This window comes from Myotis yumanensis, unplaced genomic scaffold, assembly GCF_028538775.1.
Source record: "Myotis yumanensis isolate MYYU_CA2020_CCGP unplaced genomic scaffold, mMyoYum1.0.hap1 SCAF_1, whole genome shotgun sequence".
NCBI lineage: Eukaryota > Metazoa > Chordata > Mammalia > Chiroptera > Vespertilionidae > Myotis > Myotis yumanensis.
Window position 1 is genome coordinate 141,891,538 of NW_027223752.1, and position 20,914 is coordinate 141,912,451.

General features: G+C 41.9%; 1 protein-coding gene across 1 annotated transcript in view; it reads left to right on the top strand.

Annotated features, from left to right (window-relative positions):
• The window catches only part of ARL5B (ARF like GTPase 5B), a 34,675-nt gene that overhangs the window by 6,288 nt on the left and 7,473 nt on the right, over positions 1–20,914 (top strand). Inside the window, exons 2-5 of the mRNA XM_070432437.1 lie at positions 13,686–13,746; positions 15,945–16,092; positions 18,476–18,559; positions 20,533–20,684. Of these exons, the coding sequence (XP_070288538.1) occupies positions 13,686–13,746; positions 15,945–16,092; positions 18,476–18,559; positions 20,533–20,684 (445 nt within the window). The remainder of the gene's footprint in view (positions 1–13,685; positions 13,747–15,944; positions 16,093–18,475; positions 18,560–20,532; positions 20,685–20,914) is intronic.

A 20,914-nucleotide genomic window follows, 5' to 3' on the forward strand; every position in this document is an offset into this window, starting at 1 on the left:
CAGTTTGTGTATTCATTTGTATTATGATGGGTTGTAATATTATGAACACCCTTAAGACTTTTTGTAGACATGTTTTTATTTCTCTTAGGTGAATATCTAGAAGAAGAATTTTTTTTAATATATTTTATTGATTTTTTACAGAGAGGAAGGGAGAGGAATAGAGAGTTAGAAACATCGATGAGAGAGAAACATCGATCAGCTGCCTCCTGCACACCCCCTACTGAGGATGTGCCCACAGCCAAGGTACATGCCCTTGACCGGAATCGAACCTGGGACCTTTCAGTCTGCAGGCCGACGCTTTAACCACTGAGCCAAACCGGTTAGGGCTAGAAGAAGAATTTTTAAGTCATTGGGTAGATATATGATTATTTTTATAAGAAACCATTAGATTGTTTTCCAAAGTGGTTATACCATTTTTATTTTCATATTCTTACTAGAAGTCCAGTGTGCGAAATCGTGCGGCCCTGCCCTCCCTCGTGCACCTCACTGTGCTCATAGCCCCACCCACCTGCGCTGGTCTTTGGTCATTATGGCGTTAGGGCCACAGGCCTTTTATAATATAGAACAGCAGTGTTTGAGACTTCTACTTGTTCCACAGCCTTACCAACATTTGGTGTCGCCAGTCTTTTTAATTTTAGCTATTCTGTTGGATGTGTAGTTGTATCTCATTTTGGTTTTAAATTGCATTTCTCTGTTGATGATTGGGAATTAAGCACTTATTCAGGTGCTTATTGCCGTTTTGTATATATTTCTTTGTGGAATGTTCAAATATTTTGCCCATTTAAAATTTTTGTCTAAAAAATTATATATAATTACTTATATATATTCTGGAACTGAGTCCTTTGTCAATTATATTTTTGTAACTATTTTACCCAGTCTGTGACTTCCCTATTCATTTTCTTTAATGGGGATTTCTTCTCAGTGGGAAATTTTAATTTTGGTATAGTCTTAATTTCTCATTTTTTTTCTAATGGATATTGCTGTCTGTGTCCTGTTTCTTTCATCTAGAACAGTGGTTCTCAACCTTCCTAATGCCACAACCCTTTAATACAGTTCCTCATGTTGTGGTGACCCCCCAACCATAAAATTATTTTCGTTGCTACTTCATTACTGTAATTTTGCTACTGTTATGAATCGTAATGTAAATATCTGATATGCAGGATGTATTTTCACTGTTACAAATTGGACATAATTAAAGCATAGTGATTAATCACAAAAACAATATGTAATTATATATGTGTTTTCCGATGGTCTTAGGTGACCCCTGTGAAAGGGTTGTTCAACCCCCAAAGGGGTCTCGACTCACAGGTTGAGAACTGCTAATCTAGAACCTTTAGCTTTTATATGCTTACTGGAGGCTCAGTGCATGAAATTCATGCGCGGGGGGGGCGGGGTCCTTCAGCCCAGCGGGCTCGCAGTTGGATATCCCTCTCGCAGTCCGGGACCCCTCACTTCTTACCACCCACCTGCTCGCTGCTTTTTACCGCTCAGCTCGCTGCTCCTTAGCACTGCCATGGAGGGGGGAGAGGCTCCTGCACTGTTGCTACGCTCACCAGCCGTGAGCCCAGCTCCTGCGTTGAGTGTCTGCCCCCTGGTGGTCAGTGTGCATCATAGCGACTGATTGTTCTGGTCATTCTGCCATAATAGTCGCTTAGGCTTTTATTATATAGACTAGAGGCCCAGTGCATGAAATTCGTGCACGGGGGGAGGGTCCCTAAGCCCGACCTGCACCCTCTCCAATCTGGGACCCCTCTGGAGATGTCCAACTGTCAGTTTAGTCGGTAGTCGGACATCCCTCTCGCAATTGGGACTGCTGGCTCCTAACCTGCCTGCCTGCCTGCCTGCCTGCCTAACTACCTCTGCTTGGTGGCCTGATCGCCCCCTGCTGGCCTGGCCACCCCCTAATTGCCCCTCTTCTGGCCTGGCCGCCCCTTAACTGCCCCCCTGCCAGCCTGGACTCCCCCTAACTGCCTCCCTCCTGGCCTGGCCGCCCCCTGACTGTCCCCCTGTCATCCTGATTGCCCCTAACTGCTCCTCTGCTGGCCTGGTCACCCCTAACCACCTCTGCCTCAGCCCCCGCCACCATGGCGATGTCCGGAAGATGTCCAGTCTAATTAGTATATTACCCTTTTATTAGTATAGATGCCTACAGGACAAATAGAATTATTTTGGGGCTGTGATGTGAGTGGGCTTGGGATTCATTATCTCCAGCCTTTTCTCTTGCATTGATCTGTATTACTACACCATCAGTTACTGTACTGTTTCATAGCAAATTTTGAAATCCGGTAGTGTCAGTACTCTAACTTTGTTTTGTTGATCTTTTTAAATAAAATATTTTTATTTTCTTCCAACTTCTTACTTTGGGTATACTTTATACCCTCCACCACTAGTTTTTTTATATAATTGATTTCAGAGAGGAGGTGTGGGGTGGGGGAGAGAGAGAGAGAGAGAGAGAGAGAGAGAGAGAAACATCAATGATGAGAGAGAATCATTAATCAGCTGCCTCCTGCATACCCACTACTGGGGGTCGAGCCTGGCATGTGCCCTGGCCTGGAATCAAACCTTAACCTCCTGGTTCATAGGTTGATGCTCAATCACTGAGCCACGCTGAGTGGGCTTCACCCCTAGTTCTTAAGGGTAGAATGTGTTTTATTGGTTTTGCCTTTTTTTCCTTTTAAAACACCCATCTTAAATACTGCTTTAGCTTCATTTCACAAATTTTTACATGTTGCATTTCATTATTCAGGTTGAAATATTATAAAAATTTGTTGATTTCTTCTTTGAACTATGGATTTTTTATGTGTTGCTTTTTTTCTAGATAGCTTATTATTCCTAATTTAATTCCATTGTGGTCAGAAATATACTCTAAGATGTTCTTTTTAAAAATTTATTAAGACTTTCATAGTCCATTCATATAGTCTGTTCTGGTGAATGCACCATTTGCTCTTGAAAAGAATGTGTATTTTGCAGTTGTGTACAATATCCTATAAACGTTTAAGTTAAGGTGGTTGTTCGTCTTGTTCAGATGTTATATATCTTAATGTGTATCTCTTCTAAAAGAGCATAGAGTGGGAGACCTTTGTTGTGTCTAGTGTGAAATTCCCTCCGTTTTAATTGGAATGTTTAATCCAATTTGTTTATGTAGTTGGATTTATTATATGGTTAGATACAAAGGTATGCAATTTTATTATTTGTTTCCTCTGTTTAGCTCTGCTTTTGTTTATCTGTTTTTGTTTTGTTTTGCTATTACTCTACTCCCCCTTTCCCTCTTTTTGGGGGTTAACTTTTTAATTTTTAAAATTCTATTTTACCTTTCCCTCCTCTGGAGGGTTAACTAGTTTTTTTTTAATTTTTAGAATTCCATTTTAATTTTTTATTGACTATTTTAACAATTGCCTTTTGCATTATTTCCATGGTCCTTCAAGAGATTGCAACGTACATTCTTATATTTTTGCAATCTACTTAGTAATGCAACACTTTTAAAGGATAAGAACTTTGAAACTACACAGTTGCACTCTCCCCTCCCCTGGTCCTTTGTAACCATACATGTTATATGTCGTATGTATTGTATCTAAATATGTTAATAAACTTCACAATACAATGTTACAATTTTTGCTATAAACAGTCACATGTTCTTTAAAGTTTTGGAGAGGGTAAAATTTCTCATATTTACTCATACTACTATTTTTGATGTTTTGAATTTCCACCTAGCATAATTTTACTTCAAGCTGAAGAACTCTGGTGGTTTTATAGTGTAGCTGTGGTAATGATGAATTAATTCTCTTAGTTTCCTTTTATCTGAAAATGCCTTCATTCTTGAAGTATATTTTTTCTGAATACAGCATCTTAGCTTGGTGTGTTTTTTTAATTATTATTTTTGTTTTTTGGGTTTGTTTGTTTGTTTGTTTTTGCCTTTAGTGCTCTAGTCCAGTGGTTGCCAAACGGTGGTCCGTGGACCACTGGTGGTCTGTGAGGTCCGAAAGGTTGGCGATCACTCCTCTAGTCATTCCACTGTCTTCTGGAGTCTCTCTCTCTCATCTCTCTCTCTCTCTCTCTCTCTCTCTCTCTCTCTGTGTGTGTGTGTGTGTACACCGTGGTGAAATGTCAGTCAATATTTATAGCTTTCCTTTATCCTTTTTTTTTTTTTTTTATAATAATTTTTATTTCTTAAAGTATTACAAAGAGTATTACATATGTCTCCTTTATTCCCCCCCTTGACATTCCCCCGGCCCCTACCCCCCGCCCCCCCCCGCCCCGTGTCTTGTGTCCATTGGTTAATCTTATATGCATGCATATAAGTCCTTCAGTTGGTCTCTTAATCCCGCCCCCCAACCCTCCCCAGGCTTCCCACTGTAGTTTAACATTCTGTTCAATGTTGCTCTGCTTCTGTATCTACCCCTGTTCATCAGTCCATACTGGTCCCCTTTATTTGTCCCAACCTCACTGGAGTAGTCTCAACCTCACCAGGGCCGTCTGAGCCTCACCAGGGCCGTTTCAACCTCACCGGGGCCGTCCCTAGCTCACGGGGGCCGTTTCAACCTCACCGGGGTCGTCCCTACCTCACGGGGGCCGTTTCAACCTCACCGGGGTCGTCCCTACCACACCGGGGCCGTTTCAACCTGACCGGGGTTGTCCCTACCACACCGGGGCCGTTTCAACCTGACCGGGGTTGTCCCTACCACACCGGGGCCGTTTCGACCTGACCAGGGTCGTCCCTACCTCACGGGGGCCGTTTCAACCTCACCGGGGTCGTCCCTACCACACCGGGGCTGTTTCAACCTGACCGGGGTTGTCCCTACCACACCGGGGCTGTTTCAACCTGACCGGGGTTGTCCCTACCTCATGGGGGCCGTTTCAACCTGACCGGGGTTGTCCCTACCACACCAGGGCCGTTTCGACCTGACCAAGGTCATCCCTACCTCACGGGGGCCGTTTCAACCTCACCGGGGTCGTCCCTACCACACCGGGGCCGTTTCGACCTGACCAGGGTCGTCCCTACCTCACAGGGGCCGTTTCAACCTCACCGGGGTCGTCCCTACCACACCGGGGCCGTTTCAACCTGACCGGGGTTGTCCCTACCACACCGGGGCTGTTTCGACCTGACCAGGGTCGTCCCTACCTCACGGGGGCCGTTTCAACCTGACCGGGGTCGTCCCTACCACACCGGGGCCGTTTCGACCTGACCAGGGTCGTCCCTACCTCACGGGGGCCGTTTCAACCTCACCGGGGTCGTCCCTACCACACCGGGGCTGTTTCAACCTGACCAGGGTTGTCCCTACCACACCGGGGCTGTTTCAACCTGACCGGGGTTGTCCCTACCAGACCGGGGCCGTTTCGACCTGACCAGGGTCGTCCCTACCTCACGGGGGCCGTTTCAACCTGACCGGGGTCGTCCCTACCTCACGGGGGCCGTTTCAACCTGACCGGGGTTGTCCCTACCACACCGGGGCCGTTTTGACCTGACCAGGGTCATCCCTACCTCACGGGGGCCGTTTCAACCTCACCGGGGTTGTCCCTACCACACCGGGGCCGTTTCGACCTGACCAGGGTCGTCCCTACCTCACGGGGGCCGTTTTAACCTCACCGGGGTCGTCCCTACCTCACGGGGGCCGTTTCAACCTGACCGGGGTCGTCCCTACCACACCGGGGCCGTTTCGACCTGACTGGGGTCGTCCCTACCTCACGGGGGCTGTTTCATCCTCACCGGGGTCGTCCCTACCACACCGGGGCCGTTTCGACCTGACCGGGGTCGTCCCTACCACACCGGGACCGTTTCAACCTCACCGGGGCCATCCCAGCCTTACCGGGGAAACAGGAAGTTTGGCCCTCTGTCCCCTGCCGGCGGCTCCCCACTAGACAAAATCTCCAGGCGTTCCTGGTGGTTGAACATCCAGCACTCCTGCCCTCCACCAAGTGCACAGACTGCCTGTCTGCTGTCCCCCAGCGCCCCACAAGAGACTGGGACCAGTGGGCATGTTTGTGCGCTTGCTGGTACAGCAGTTCCACAGTGCCGGCAGAGTCAGGCCCAGCCCTGGCCGGCCCCGGACCCGACTCTGCCCCCCGATTGCGTCCCTCCCAGATGCAAGGAGCTGAAATCTGCAGCCTGCTGGGATGGGCTCTGTACTTGGTGCCTCTGCAGATCCTACTCAGTCTCAATGCGCTTCTTTCTATGCGAGGAGTTGAAATCTGCAGTTTGTTGGGTTGGGCTCTGTACTTGGTGTCACATCCTACTCAGTCTCAATGTTCTTTCTCTCCTTCCAGTTGTAGAGCTTCCACTGGGCCAACTTTCCCATGGTTCTGTATGCTAGGTGTTTGTTTGATATTTGGTAGTTTCGATGTTGTTGTGTGAGGTAGCACGCACAGGTCTCTTCCTTATGCCGCCATCCTGGTTCTCCTGGGTCTGCTTCTTGAGTGTGTCTCTCATGGCTGCAAGCAGTTGAAGTCTGCAATTTGTTGGGATAGGCTGCAAAAGCGCAGGTGGGTCTTTTTGTGCACCTGGCACAGCTTGGATGGGGATGTAAATTGATTAGGGTTGAGCCTCAGGGAGTCGCCATGGCGGAGCAAATAGCACAGGCTGAGTCTCCGCGGCCCCCTGACTCTCTGCCAGGGCTTTGTGTCCCCCAGTGCCGGCGAGCAGCTGTGCAACAGAGTCTCCCTCGCTTTCTGATGGCTGCAAGGCCGTGCTGCCTCTCCCCGTCGGGTCTGGTGCTTCATGATCCCGCCTGAACCAGCTCAGTGGATTTGAGAGTTTGCAGAAGCAAAGGCGTTTCTACTTGTGAGTCTGGCACAGCCCAGATGGGAATGTAAATTGCGTAGGGCGGGGTCACAGGGAGTCGCCGGGGCGGAGACTCAGCGGCCCCTTGCCTATCCAGGACTCCAGGACTTTGCGTCCCCCAGTGCCGGCGAGCAGCCGAGCGCCAGAGCCTCCCTCGCTTTCTGACCGCTGGAAGGCCGTGCAGTCTCTCTCCTTGGGGCCTGGGGCCTCAGAGACCCGCCCGAACCAGCTCAGTGGATTTGAGAGTTTGTAAAAGCACAGTCATTCCCTCTTGTGCCTCTGGCACAGCCCTGAGGGTAGGGCGGGGTCACAGGGAGTCGCCAGCGTGGAGGAAATAGCGATGGCGGCGTCTCCGCGCCCCTCGCCTCCCCGGGACACCAGGACTTCTTGTCCCTCGGTGCCGGCGAGCAGCCGCGTGTCAGAGCTTCCCTCGCTCTCCGACCACTGCAAGGCCGTGGCCGCCTCTCCCTGTGGGATCTGGGGCCTCCGAGACCCGCCCCGAGCAAGCCCAGAGGATTCGAGGGTTCGTAAAAAACCGAGAATCCATTTGCAGCCCGCGTGACGTGTGACTGCGTACCTCTGGTTTTGGTGCCTCCGTAGCTCCCACTCAGTCTCACTGCGCTTCTTTCTTTTCCTCCAGTTGTAGATCTCCCACTGGGCCAACTTCCCCATGGTTCTGAGTGGCGGTTGTTTACTTCATAGTTGATAGTTTCAATGATGCTGTGAGAGAGCAGCACACACAGGTCCGCTCCCTACGCCGCCATCTTGGTTCTCCCTCCTTTTTTTTTTTTTTTTTGCTGCCTTCGAGATTGGCTCAGTGGATAGAGCGTCCGCCTGCAGACTGAAGGGTCTCAGGTTCAACTCCAATCAAGGGCATGTACCTTGGTTGCGGGCACATCCCCAGTAGGGAGTGTGCAGGAGGCAGCTGAATTGATGTTTCTCTCTCATCGATGTTTCTAATTCTCTATCCCTCTCCCTTCCTCTCTGCAAAAAAATCAATAAAATATATTTAAAAAGATTTTCCCTTTATCTTTGATTTTCAGCAGGTTAACCATGAACTACCTAGTTTTCCTTTTCTTTGTATTTATCTTATTTGGGGATTGCTGAACTTTTTGCATTTGTGAAATGTTTATATTTTGGTACTCGCCCAGTTAACTTGTATTTTTCAAATATATTTTTTTCCACCCAAATTCAATTTAGTGAGGACCAGCAATTTAAAAAGGAATGACTAGCCCTAGCTGGTTTGGCTCAGTGGATAGAGCATACGTCTGTGGACTACAGGGTCTCAGGTTCAATTCTGGTCAAGGGCACATGCCCGGGTTGCGGGTTCGATCTCCAGTAGGGAGTGTGCAGGAGGCAACCAATCAATGATTCTCTTTCGTCATTGATGTTTCTGTCTCTCTTTACCTCTCCTTTCCTCTCTGAAATCAATAAAATATACATATATATTTAAAAAATAAAAACTTTATTGGATTCAGGTTCTTTTTAAAAAAATAAAAGGAATGAATATTCTAAATGGAAACAATCAGAAAGTGTCTCAGTAAAAGAACTGTTTTGTGAAACTTCTGTTTCAGTTATGTGTGTCCTGAGTCATGACATAAAACGTTTTTTTTTTTTTTAGTTTATCCACATTACATTTTTATTTTTTTTAAATAAATGTTTATTTTTCAGATTATTACAGTTGTTCCCTTTTTTCCCCCAAAGCTCCCCTCCACCCAGTTCCCACCTCACCCTCTGCCCTTACCCCCCCATTGTCCTCATCTATAGGTATACGATTTTTGTCACCGGGTCAAAGGTCATACACATGGAAACTGTAGCTATTTCCATCCGCAACGTGCCCCTGTGCTAAAATGTATTTCTTAACTGTGGTCATGGCTCAACAAGTTTGAAAACCAGTGTTTAGATTTTCTATGTTCCTTAACATCTGCCTTGCAGATTACTTTCCCCTGGGCAGCATTTATCATATTTTTCTGTGTATAAGATGCCATTTTTTTCTAAAATCTTAGACTGAAAATCGAGGGGCATCTTATACACGGAAGTCCTCCGAGGAGGGAGCCATGTGAGAAGGGAGCCATGCAGGTGTATAGCTGCCCATACCTTGTCAAACAGGCTTCCTCTTTGTTACTAATGTTGTGGCCTCACCCCATAACAAAGAAACAGAATTCCCGGAGGATGGGGCCCAAAAATCAGGATTTTAAAAAGATTCCCAGATGATTCTAATGTGCAGCCAAGGTTGAGAACCACTGCCTTAGAGTGTTCAACATAATTAGGTTCTTTGATTTTCTTTCCTTATCTACATTTAATCCCCTTGTTTACCTGTTAGTTGTCTTTCTTCTATCAGATAAGCTGTTCTTACTTATTATTGTAAGGTTTAATTTGTGTCACAAAAGTGGGAACACACCAAGTTGGGAGACGATTAGCCAAATTCCCCAACAGTGTGACCATAGGCAAGTTATTTAACCTAACATTCAATTTCCTCATCAGGGAAATGAGGAATGATATCACATTCTTATAGAGTAACTTACATAGTGCATGGAAAACACTTAAACTGACAGTCTAGAATATTACTTTTTTTAAAATTGACATTTCCTTAGCTGAGAGTTGGATTCTAGATCTGATTTATCCTTAAGAATATTACCATTTGATACTTCTATCTGTTGCTTTGTACTAATGATACTATATTGTAATTAGTTGTTTACATGCCCGGCTTACAAAACTTTTGAGGGTGGAGACCTTGCCTTATTTGTCTTAATCACAAATATTACAGTCATGTATATAATGAGCTCAATAAATGTTGAATTGTTGAATCATCAAATTTATGTAATTGCTCTTAACAAAATTTTGTCATCTGGGAATATGGTTACTGAGGTGTGGGAATGGGGAGGGGTCTGAAGAATTGGGGAGGGGAGTTAATCTACTTATATAAAAACCCTGGGTGGTGTTGATCATGACCGGGTCTGGCTACCAAGCGGAAGGAAGTCAGTCCTGCAGGGGTTGTCTTGGCAACGGCTGCACCCTCCCCCGAGCTGTTTCTGGTGAGGGCGGGGTTTGAGGCAGGAACCCGCCCTTGGAGTGTGGACCCACTGAATCCTGGGTCGCTTTGCCAAGGGCTGCACCCTCCCCAGCTGTTTCCCGTGTGGCCTGAGGGAAGAACCCACCCTCAGAGCACCAGGAGCACCCAGCAGCAGTCAGTCCTGGGTTGCTGAGGTGGAGGACATAATGGTAGAACTCTGGGTCTGGCCCAAGAGGGGGCATGGCCAACCTTCAAATCAGACCCTGATAGTAGAAAGGAGGGAGCCCCATTCCTCACAGAATCCGCTGTTGGATAGCTTGCTGTCAGTGGCCTGCCAGCCAGGAACCCCATTCTCCTGCACCCCGGGCCCTGACAAGAGGGAGGAGGGAGCCCCTTTCCTCATGGAATCGACAGGTGGCCAGTTTGATGCTCTATCCACTGAGCCAAATCGGTTAGGGCAATTAATTCCCTTTCAATGTGCACAAATTTTGTGCACCGAGCTACTAGTATTTAATAGTAAAACGAGCAGGGGAACAAATGCTAGCTTTTAATTATGTTTACTAAAACAAATTACTTAATTTCATAAGACCTCCATTTCCTTTTCTATACATTTCCAGCACACAAATTGTGCACAGTAGGTTGCCCGCTGCTTCCATGGGAGCAGGAGGTGGAGGGGGGGGACCGAAAGGTGCTCCATGCATCTCCTGGTGACTGGTCGCACACACAGCCCCACCCACCTGCACATGCCTCACTGTGCACGCAGCTCTGTCCACCGGGCGCGCCTGGCTGCGCACGTAGCCTCCTGATGATCGGTCGTTATGTGTGAGGGCATGATGACCATTTGCATATTAGCCTTTTATTATATAGGATAAGCAAGGTGACCCAGTGTTAACCAGAAAGGTGAGCTGAGGATCCCGCCTCCCTCCCCCAGGGTCGTGTCTCGATGCCGAAGAATGAGCTCCGAGGACCAGAAGATTTAAGCAAAAGTGTGAAAAATTTATTACAAGCGGATTCAGACTCCCCAAATAAATGGGTTGCTAGCAAAGCAAGTCATTCTAGGAGTATACATGTTCTACAGGCTTGCTCCATATATACCTATGTCACCACCACCTGATTGATTCTGTCATTGTTCTTGCCCAGCCACGGACCTGAACTTTCTCTGTTTCTATGTGTATGTACACCTTGTTGCTGCAGGCCCTCCTTTGATTTTCCATACTTCCTGTTCTGTGTCCAAAAACATGGTTGGTTTCTGTGATTAGGCTTGCTCAAACTGCCGTGTCTGCCCCTGTCTATGTCCTACCTGCCTTTGTTTCCCGCTGGACCACTACCCTATCTGCCTACTTTTCAAGCTAACTTCTTTCACCGGGTTAGTAGTTTTGTGTGTTTTTGGAGAATTGTACTTCTCACGGGTGCTGATGAGGTGGGAGAGAAAGAATAGATCTCAAGTTCTGTAGTCTGTTCCAAGTTATAATATTTTATTTTATTTTATACACACACGCACACCTAATAATGCAAAGTGTCCCTTTGGGAGTTTGATTGCTCACTATAACATGCACTGACCATCAGGGTGGCGCGAAATGAAGGAAGGCCCTGGCCAGCAGCTGGGGAAGGGAGGTCCTGGGCGGCAGCCGCTAGGGACCCTACCTGTGCGTGAATTTTGTGCACTGGGCCTCTAGTATTTTATAATCAGTATAATATTGAACAGTTAGTTTTTTGTTTTTGTTTTTTTAATGGCTAGTTTTCCTCTGAAGAGCTAGACTTCCTTAGATCCAGGCCTCAGGTCTCAGATGGTGACACCACATTCTCTGAAAATTTTATAAAATTTTGCAATAATTCAGACTTATTTTCATTTTATCCAATATACCAAATTTGCTAAGTCACCAAGTTGGGTGACAGTGACTTAGAGCAAGAAGAAGGTAAATTTTCTATAATTCTGTTTGCAAGATTTATTCTAAATAAAGGATTTAGTATTGTCCATGTTGTAGTTTGCCCTATTTAAGGTTAACTGGGATTGAGTCTAACAAATAAATAATTTTGTTTTCTTGGAGAGTAGTTTGAAGATTTAGAAATAAACATATGTTGAAGATCAGTTGAAATTGTAAAAGTATACAATTTTCTCACAACTTTAGATATTTAAATTCTAGTGAAATGGAAATCTCTACTACCTGCTCTGTAAGTAAAAATGATGTTAAACTTCTAATGTTTATCTGATTGACATTTAGCTTACCTCTAGACTAGGCTTCCCTTTCAGGCCTTCAGGACTCCCATGGTCCCCTGATGCTAGGCAGGTGGTTTCCAGCTGTCACCAAAATTTAGACTGCTTGGTGCCGGGAGGTGGGATTGTTGCTCCACTGATAAGAATGCTCTTGTTCTTATACTATAAGGGAGAAAGATGGAGAACACTCCAAGATTGGCTCCACTAGAAATTAGAGACTACAAACCGAGAAAGTCAGAAAAGGAGAATTAGGAGTTATAATAAGCAAGCAAGTTTTGTTTTGTTTTACAAAGCATCTTCTACCATAGTGATAATAGCCCTTCCAGAGAACCATGTCATTTGCCCTACAATATTATGTTGTTACAGCAGACAAGTCATTAGAAGATACAAAGATGGTTTGTCACCAAAGAACTTGTCTGTAAATTTTGGCCCCATGCTTTGATGCAATATTAACATTTTAGAGTAGAAATATGACCTGATATTTGATTAGATATAAAATGAGAATTTTGACATTCATGAAAGTTAACAAGAGGAGCAGGGTTCTGATATGAACTGTGTCATATCATTGGCTTTAGATCAGTTGATTGCATTGTGGTTCTTATGGCAGCTTCCTTACATACCCTGTTGAGTAGTAGCTTTTGAAACATTCTCCCCTGGGGACGAACAATCTTTAAGTATTCTGTATAGGTTAAAATATCGCTTAACAGAATAATTAGATTGGGCTTAAAAACTACTTACGAATGAAGTTACTGTTTAGTACAGAAGGAGGAGAATGAAGAGGTTTTTGTTGTACACAGAACAAAAACAGTATCTGCTCAAAAGACTTGTAAAATCCAGTTGGAAAAAAAAAGTTAAATATTAAGTAATTGTGTATTTATCTGTAGATTAATGGAGGGAATGGAAAACTGGTTAAGAGTATGTGTGTCTTGCCGAAACCGGTTTGGCTCAGTGGATAGAGCGTCGGCCTGCGGACTGAAGGGTCCCGGGTTCGATTCCGGTCAAGGGCATGTACCTGGGTTGCAGGCACATCCCCAGTAGGGGGTGTGCAGGAGGCAGCTGGTCGATGTTTCTCTCTCATCGATGTTTCTAACTCTCTATCTCTCTCCCTTCCTCTCTGTAAAAAATCAATAAAATATATATATATAAAAAAAAAGAGTATGTGTGTCTTATTAGCAATAGGAAACTTTTCAGATTTACATTTTAAATTGAGCTTTGAAGTAAATGGAAAAAAAATCTTGGTGCATGAAGGTGGGAAAACTTCCAGCTGTAAAAACAACTTGAGAAAAAGTGAATTTGATTAGTAGAGATGGCAGGCAGGTGTGTATGAAACACTTAATAAAAAACAAAACACACATTTTAAGTGATAATATTTTGTCAAGACTAGTACTGGATTTTATCACCCCAAACTCAATATAAGTGGCCAGGTTCTCCTGTCCTCCCTGCTTTCCTATCTCTAACATTCCTTTGTAAGAGAGCTAGATAAAGAATATAATAGATTGTATCACTTAAGGCAAGTAGTCTTGGCATCATGAGTAAGTTCTCTTTTCTTTTCCATTTTTTAACAGTCTTAAAATATCCAGTGCATGATTCTCATTCGAGAGCTAACTAATAATCATTGTTGAAAGCATGTAATTGTAGTATACAGCAGTGTTAAATGTTTTTCGTTTACTTTCTGTCTGCAGAGCACAAAGTGATTATAGTGGGACTGGACAATGCAGGGAAAACTACCATTCTTTATCAGTTGTAAGTATGAGTGTATATTTAAATAGTTTCATTATTTTATTTATTGGAACTAATTTGTATAATTAATAAGGATAAGGTATTATAATGGAAAAACTTGAACATGTTTTTGTATTTTACTGAGCACAAAATTTATGAAAAAATGCCTGTTTGGTGTGGCCAATGATTGAGCTATGAACCCGGAGGTCAGAGTTTGATCCCCAGTCAGGGCACATGCCTGGGTTGCTGGCTTGATCCCCAGTATGGGGTGTGCAGGAGGCAACCAATTGATGGTTCTCATCATTGATGTTTTCATCTCTTCCCCTCCCTCACTCTGATATCAACAAAAACATATTTTAAAAATTAAAAAACTCTATGCTTATTAAAGCCTTCACAAACTTATTTTCTGCCCTTAAAAGAAAGAATTAATATAAAATTAGGATAAATAAAGCACATATTATAGTGCTAGAGTGAGGTGATAAAGTGCATTTCATTAATTTATTCTCACAATGAGGTTTATGTAAATAGATTGTTATCTCTAGGAAGTTATTGCTACTCTCCTAATAACTCTTGAAATGTTTATCGTAGCCAGTCTTGTCAAATCAAAAGAAATGAAGATTGCCCCTGAAAATATTGCTTTAGTAGCTTTGCAACAGGAAGAAGCTTGAGACTTTCAGAGAAGTACATTAATACTTTAAGGAAATTTTAACAGCACATCAGTCCACTTGTCAAAGTATATACCATTATCCTTTTATTGCCAATGAAATGTTCCGTGGTAAGCAATGAAAATGGCTTTGTGTCTGAAGTATTTTAACAAGTGGTTATAAAAAACACAGTGCACCATTGTGTGGCTCTTGTGTCTTCCCACCTCATCTTAAATATATCAGCTGACAGTTCTCCAGAAATACTTCACTTGAGCAGTGCTTAACATATTTTTCAGCTACTTTGCTAAAAAGTTTCTAAGTTATGGCTATTGTTTTAAGTTGAGTAGCTACTTGTTATTTTTTGTTTGTTTTTTTAAATATCCTATATAATAAAAGCCTAATATGCAAATTGTCCCCTTGACCGGGAGTTCAACCAGGAGTTCGACCAGGAGGCAGGGGTGGCTGGCCAACCACCCACAGCTCCTCCCTCCAACCGGCCCCACCAGGTGAAGGGAGGCCCCGGCCAACAGCCAGCACCCACTAGGGGCCCTGCCTATGCACGAATTTCATGCACTGGGCCTCTAGTCATATATAAACATTTCAGAAACCTGTCACTATTGTTGAAATAATTTTGTGCGCAGCTTCAAAAATATATATAATACCCAGAAGGGATTAGCATGTTTCTTCCAATACAACGCTGGCATGTTAGAGGCAAATTTATCTTTGTTGAATAAATTAATGTAGCTTAACGAATGGTTATGATAATACATGTGATATGAGTATCTCTATACTAAATATATTTAGAATTAATTTTAATTAAAGTTTTCATTTGCCCATTGTCTTATCTTTTTAAGACTATAATTGAGCCCTAACCAGTTTGGCTCAGTGGATAGAGCATCGGCCTGCGGACTGAAAGGTCCCAGGTTCGATTCCGGTCAAGGGCATGTACCTTGGTTGCGGGCACATCCCTAGTAGGAGGTGTGCAGGAGATGGCTGATTGATGTTTCTCTTTCATCGATATTTCTACCTCTCTATCTCTCTCCCTTCCTCTCTGTAAAAAATCAATAAAATATTTTTTTAAAGAAGACTATAATTGAGGTTAATAGGCCTGAACTAATATTTATGGCTGAGGCAAGTCTCAGTTTTCTCACATAGACAGTCTTCAAAATTATAAATAGCCTACTATTCCATGGATGCTACACTGTAAGTATTGGTGTCCCAGTCACCTAGAAACTTGCTCTGCTAGGATGGGGCATTGGTTCTGCTCTGACTTATAACAGGACATGGTGGTATTAAAAGTTTGGCCACAGAAATGCAACCTCACACCACAGAGTTCCCTTCTATCCAGATCAAGTCCGTAGTTTATTCCATTAACAAAAGAACAGTTTTCTTTTGTAGTTATTCTTTGTCTAGATATTTGTTTGCACAAATGTTCTCTAAGGTTCTATTTTTGATGCATGTAATTACCATCATTGGTGCAAATAAGGAAGATTGATTCCTGTTAAATACAGAGATTAAAAGTTGCTTCAGATTCTCAAAATATACAAAAGAGCTTTTATGGTGTCTATCTTTCAACAGCTTAATGAATGAAGTGGTTCATACATCTCCAACCATAGGAAGCAATGTTGAAGAAATAGTTGTGAAGAACACTCATTTTCTTATGTGGGACATTGGTGGTCAAGAGTCACTGCGGTCATCCTGGAACACGTATTACTCAAACACAGAGGTATACTAGAGTTACTACTAAAGTAAATTTAATAAAAAGAACCAGAGAGTAAACCCAGAAAATAGATAGGCTATACATAAGTCATATTGACAATTGCCTTTTTTAGTAAGGAATTTGGGGTTTCAAATAAAAGAGAAAGAGCAATGGGAGCTTTTATTAGATGAGTACTTACTGGTGTGCGGGCTCCCAGTTTATCCTCACCTTAATTCTGTAGTATCTCCATTGTTGGAGAAATTGGACATGAGGATAAGTTATATCTTTCCCAAGATCTCAGCTTTATTAGAGGAGTAATAAAATGCTTTGAGCATAATTTAATACAGATTTTCAAATAATATCATTTGAACATTCAAAATATTGCTGTGATTATATTGTAATTTTTTTGTAATGGATTTGCAGGCCAGACCCCAGACTTCTGTCACTTATTCGTTATTTTATTATTTCATAGCCAACCTAGGGAACAAATTTAGAATATCTTCTATTTCTGTTTTTATTTTTTCTTAGAAGCAGATTTAAAAAATAATAAAATATAGATGCAATGCTGTCGAGAAAGGCTTATCTTTGAGAATATTAATATACCATTACATGCATAATTTTTCTTTACAGAGATACAACAAACAAATTATTTTTTCTAAAATGAAGCCTTTTAAATTGAGTGGGGTTTTTTGTGGGGGTTGGAAGGAATGCAAGGACTTTTTGGTGAATAATTTGCCTTTTTAAATAAAAACATGTATTCCTTTAGATTTATATTGATAGCATATGTATATGTGTGTATATATTCTAGTGCCATGTATGACTGATAAAACCAGTATGGCATAATAGATATTTAGCAGTTGTGGTAGCACTTAATTTTTTTTTTCTTTGCAAGGGAGGATAGGTTGGTAAGCAAATATTATGCTCATAAGTTAGCTTAATATATTTATTTCTACAGTAAAATAACTTTTGTTGGAAAGTAAGAGAAAAACAACATTTTAGCATTATGACTGTTTAAACAGCATAGCTGTTGGTACTTTTTCAAAGCTCACAGTTAACTGCAGCTATAAAAAGAGCAGGTCAAAATGATTCTTGCTGATCCACACACTTTTGTAGAATTAGAAAAGTGTAGTTACTGAAATTGCTGAAAATTGACTTAGCATGTGTCCAGAAAGACATACATTATTGCTGACACCATTTGCATGAAATGATATTTTAATTATTTCTACAAGAATAGCAAAATTACTACAAAGAACCATCGGCCTTTATTGCAGCACACCTGTATAACACATAGCATTTGCAATCTTAGATTCTAGGTAAGGATCTTATATCTTTGTAGTAGTGTTCTGATGGCTTTGTTCACCCTTGTCATCTTCTTAAATTCTTTATGTTGAGGAGTCATCCAAAAGATGAAATGACTCATTTATAATACAAGGAGTTACAGTTGATGACTAATTTCTGATATCTTACTCTCATTAACTTACAGAATTATTTCCATTCTAACTTTGCCTTGGTTCTTACATTTATCTCTTCTATTTTATTTTTTTTATCCCTTTCTAAGCCTTTCTCAGTTTATATTCAGATTACCCTAGTTGTCTCTTTCCCTAATTTTACAGATCTGAATAATCTGATTCTACCCTTTTTGTCTTGATTTATTTTGCATCACTTTCTCTACTATAATCCTTAACACCATTTAATCTCATTTCTTAACTGTTCCTTCTACATAAGATGCTCAGTTTAGGAGCTCTTTCTCATTATTAATATCTCCTTATTTTTCTTATCTAAGATGTTTTTATTTTTAATGTGTGTGAGACCTGCCTTTTCTTATATACAGTTACCAACAGTTTTTTCCAATTTCCTTTGCTCTCTTTAATTTCACCTGCATCATCTTTAGCATATTAACACCTAAGTAACACATTTTTCTTGTGCTTTTATTGTTGTTATGTAAAAAATGCTTCATTCATTATTTTTTAATGTTTCTCTTTCAAACTAGTTTGTGTACTTCTTTCAAATAGACAGAAGACTGTGTAAACATAATTATTGCTTGCCTAAATGAAAGGTGGTAAAGTACTTTTAAGGTTTAGCAAATGTTATTTTACTTATTGTGATTTTCTTAAAATTACTTTTTATTACTTGGTTTTTAAAATAAATCTTAGTATTACAGAATATTATGTATTCAAATATCACTTTAAAAAAATAAAATTGGGCATGGTTTGTATTTGATGAAGTTACAAGTTATTTTGTACTGCTCGATGTAATTTCATGTAACATAAACCCTTTATGATGAAAAAGTAGTACACTGTTTTATAGTAAGATGATGCCATGTGAAGAAAGTACTTCTATCACTTGAAAATAATTTTGTAGAAAATGTCAACAACGCATTAAGTTTTCTATCTTTTTAATTGTCTTCTAGTTCATCATTCTTGTTGTTGATAGCATTGACAGGGAACGACTAGCTATTACGAAAGAAGAATTATACAGAATGTTGGCTCATGAGGTAAGTTTTGAAAGCAAACATAAATAATGGAGTAAGGTATCTCTATATTGATTTTGCATTTTACAAATATTAATATGCTCCGGTGTTGGTTATTTCATCATTAACAAAGCTGTATATATTAAATTAATAAAATTTTTCACTACTTTTTCAAACTTAAAAAAATCCAGCATGTTAATTTTTAGATTACTGTTATTAAAAAAAATTTTCAAAGTTAAAACTACCGATGCATGCCTTAAAAAGCTGATAGATCAAAGCAGGAAAGGGGAAAACTTAAGTGTTTAAAATCCCAAGAGTTTCCTGGCTGTTGGTGTTCAGTGAATTGAGCGTAATCCCATGGACCAAGACGTCCCCTTTTCGATTCTGGTCAGGGAACATGCCTGCGTTGCAGGTTTGATCCCCAGTAGGGGGCATGCAGGAGGCAGCCATTTGATATGTCTCTCTCGTTTTTATCTCCTTTCCTCTACCTTCCTCTCTATCTAAAAAGCAATAAAAATATATTTTAAAAAATAAAATAATAACATTCTGGGAGTTTATAAGAACTGAAAATTCTTTAGTGAATAATTTGAGATCCCTTAATTATGAATATTTCAAATATACAAAAAAACTTCAATAATAAAACACATTCATGCTCCCATCACTCAACATAAGATAGTAAATATCTTTTGAGACTTCTCCAATTTGATTTTCTTCCTTTCTCAAGGAAACCAAAAAGAATTCCACTATGGTGAGATAGTGATTATCATCCCTATGAATATTTTTATACTTTTATAAAAATACTAGAGGCCTGGTGCACGAAATTCGTGCACAGGGGGGGGGGGGGGGGCGGGTTCCTCAGCCCTGCTTGCACCCTCTCCAATCCGGGACCCCTTGGGGGTCATCCCTCTCACAATACAGGACCTCTGGCTCCTAACCACTTGCCTACCTGCCTGCATGATCACCTCTAACCACCTCTGCCTGATACCCCTAACTGCTTCCCTGCCAGCCTGATCACCCCTAAGGGCCTCTGCCTGTCGGTCTGATCACTCCCTTCAGCGGTTCTCAACCTGTGAGTTGCCAACAATGAAAATCCATCCTGCATATCAGATATTTACATTATGATTCATAACAGTAGCAAAATTACAGTTATGAAGTAGCAACGAAAATAAAATTTTATGGTTGGGGGTCACCACAACATGAAGAACTGTATTTAAGGGTCGCGGCATTAGGAAGGTTGAGAACCACTGCAACTGCTCCCCTGCCAGCCTGATCGCCCCGAACTGCCCTCTGCTGCCGGCCTGGTCACCCCTAACTGCCCTCTCCTGCAGGCCTGATCACCCCTAACTGCTCTCCCTTGCCAGCCTGATCCCCCCTAACCACCTCTGTCTCGGCCCCCGCCACCCTGGCTTTGTCCAGAAGGACATCCGAAAGGTGTCCGGTCTAATTGGCATATTACCCTTTTATTAGTACAGATTTTTATATTTAAAATTTTTGTTTACCTGCCAATTGTACAGAATATTATGTGCCATCTTTATAAAACATGTAATGGTTAATCTATCTTTATTAGACTGAATTATTAAATCGTGATTATTTGAGATCTTTCCTTTTGTTTCCATAAAATTTTTAAGTTAAACATCTGGGTCTAGCCCTAGCTGGTTTGGCTCAGTGGATAGAGCTTCGGCTTGCAGACTGAAGGGTCCCGGGTTCGATTCTGGTCAAGGGCACATCCCCGAGTTGCGGGATAGATCCCCGGTAAGGGGCATGCAGGAGGCAGCTGATCAGTGATTCTCTCTCATCATTGATGTTTCTATCTCTCTCTCCTCCCTTCCTCTCTGAAATCAATAAAAATATATTTTTTAAAAAAATCTGTGCCTACTCATTTTAAAGTAGAGGGATTTCATTGTAACTGTCCAATAGAGTACATTTTACCCTTGTGTTCATTAGTTTAATTTGAGTTGGGATATTTCAGGTATTAGAATATTTCATATTGATTGCAGGATTTAAGGAAGGCTGCAGTCCTTATCTTTGCAAATAAACAGGATATGAAAGGGTGTATGACAGCAGCTGAAATATCCAAATACCTCACCCTTAGTTCAATTAAGGACCACCCATGGCACATTCAGTCCTGCTGTGCTTTAACAGGAGAAGGGTAAGTGCTAATCAGAATGGGGCAGGTATGACTTCTTTCATTACTTTCAACTTTTTATGCCAACTTGTTTTCTTCTTTGATCCTGCTTCATTTTGGTCCTTAACTAAAGATGGTTTTTATGTTATGTCTCAGGAAATAATTTTAGTCAATTACAGTTGTTAACATGTTAAGCGTCCGGCCTGTTTTGTCTTCCGAATGGAAAATACAGTGTCAGTCACCGGTGACTGGGC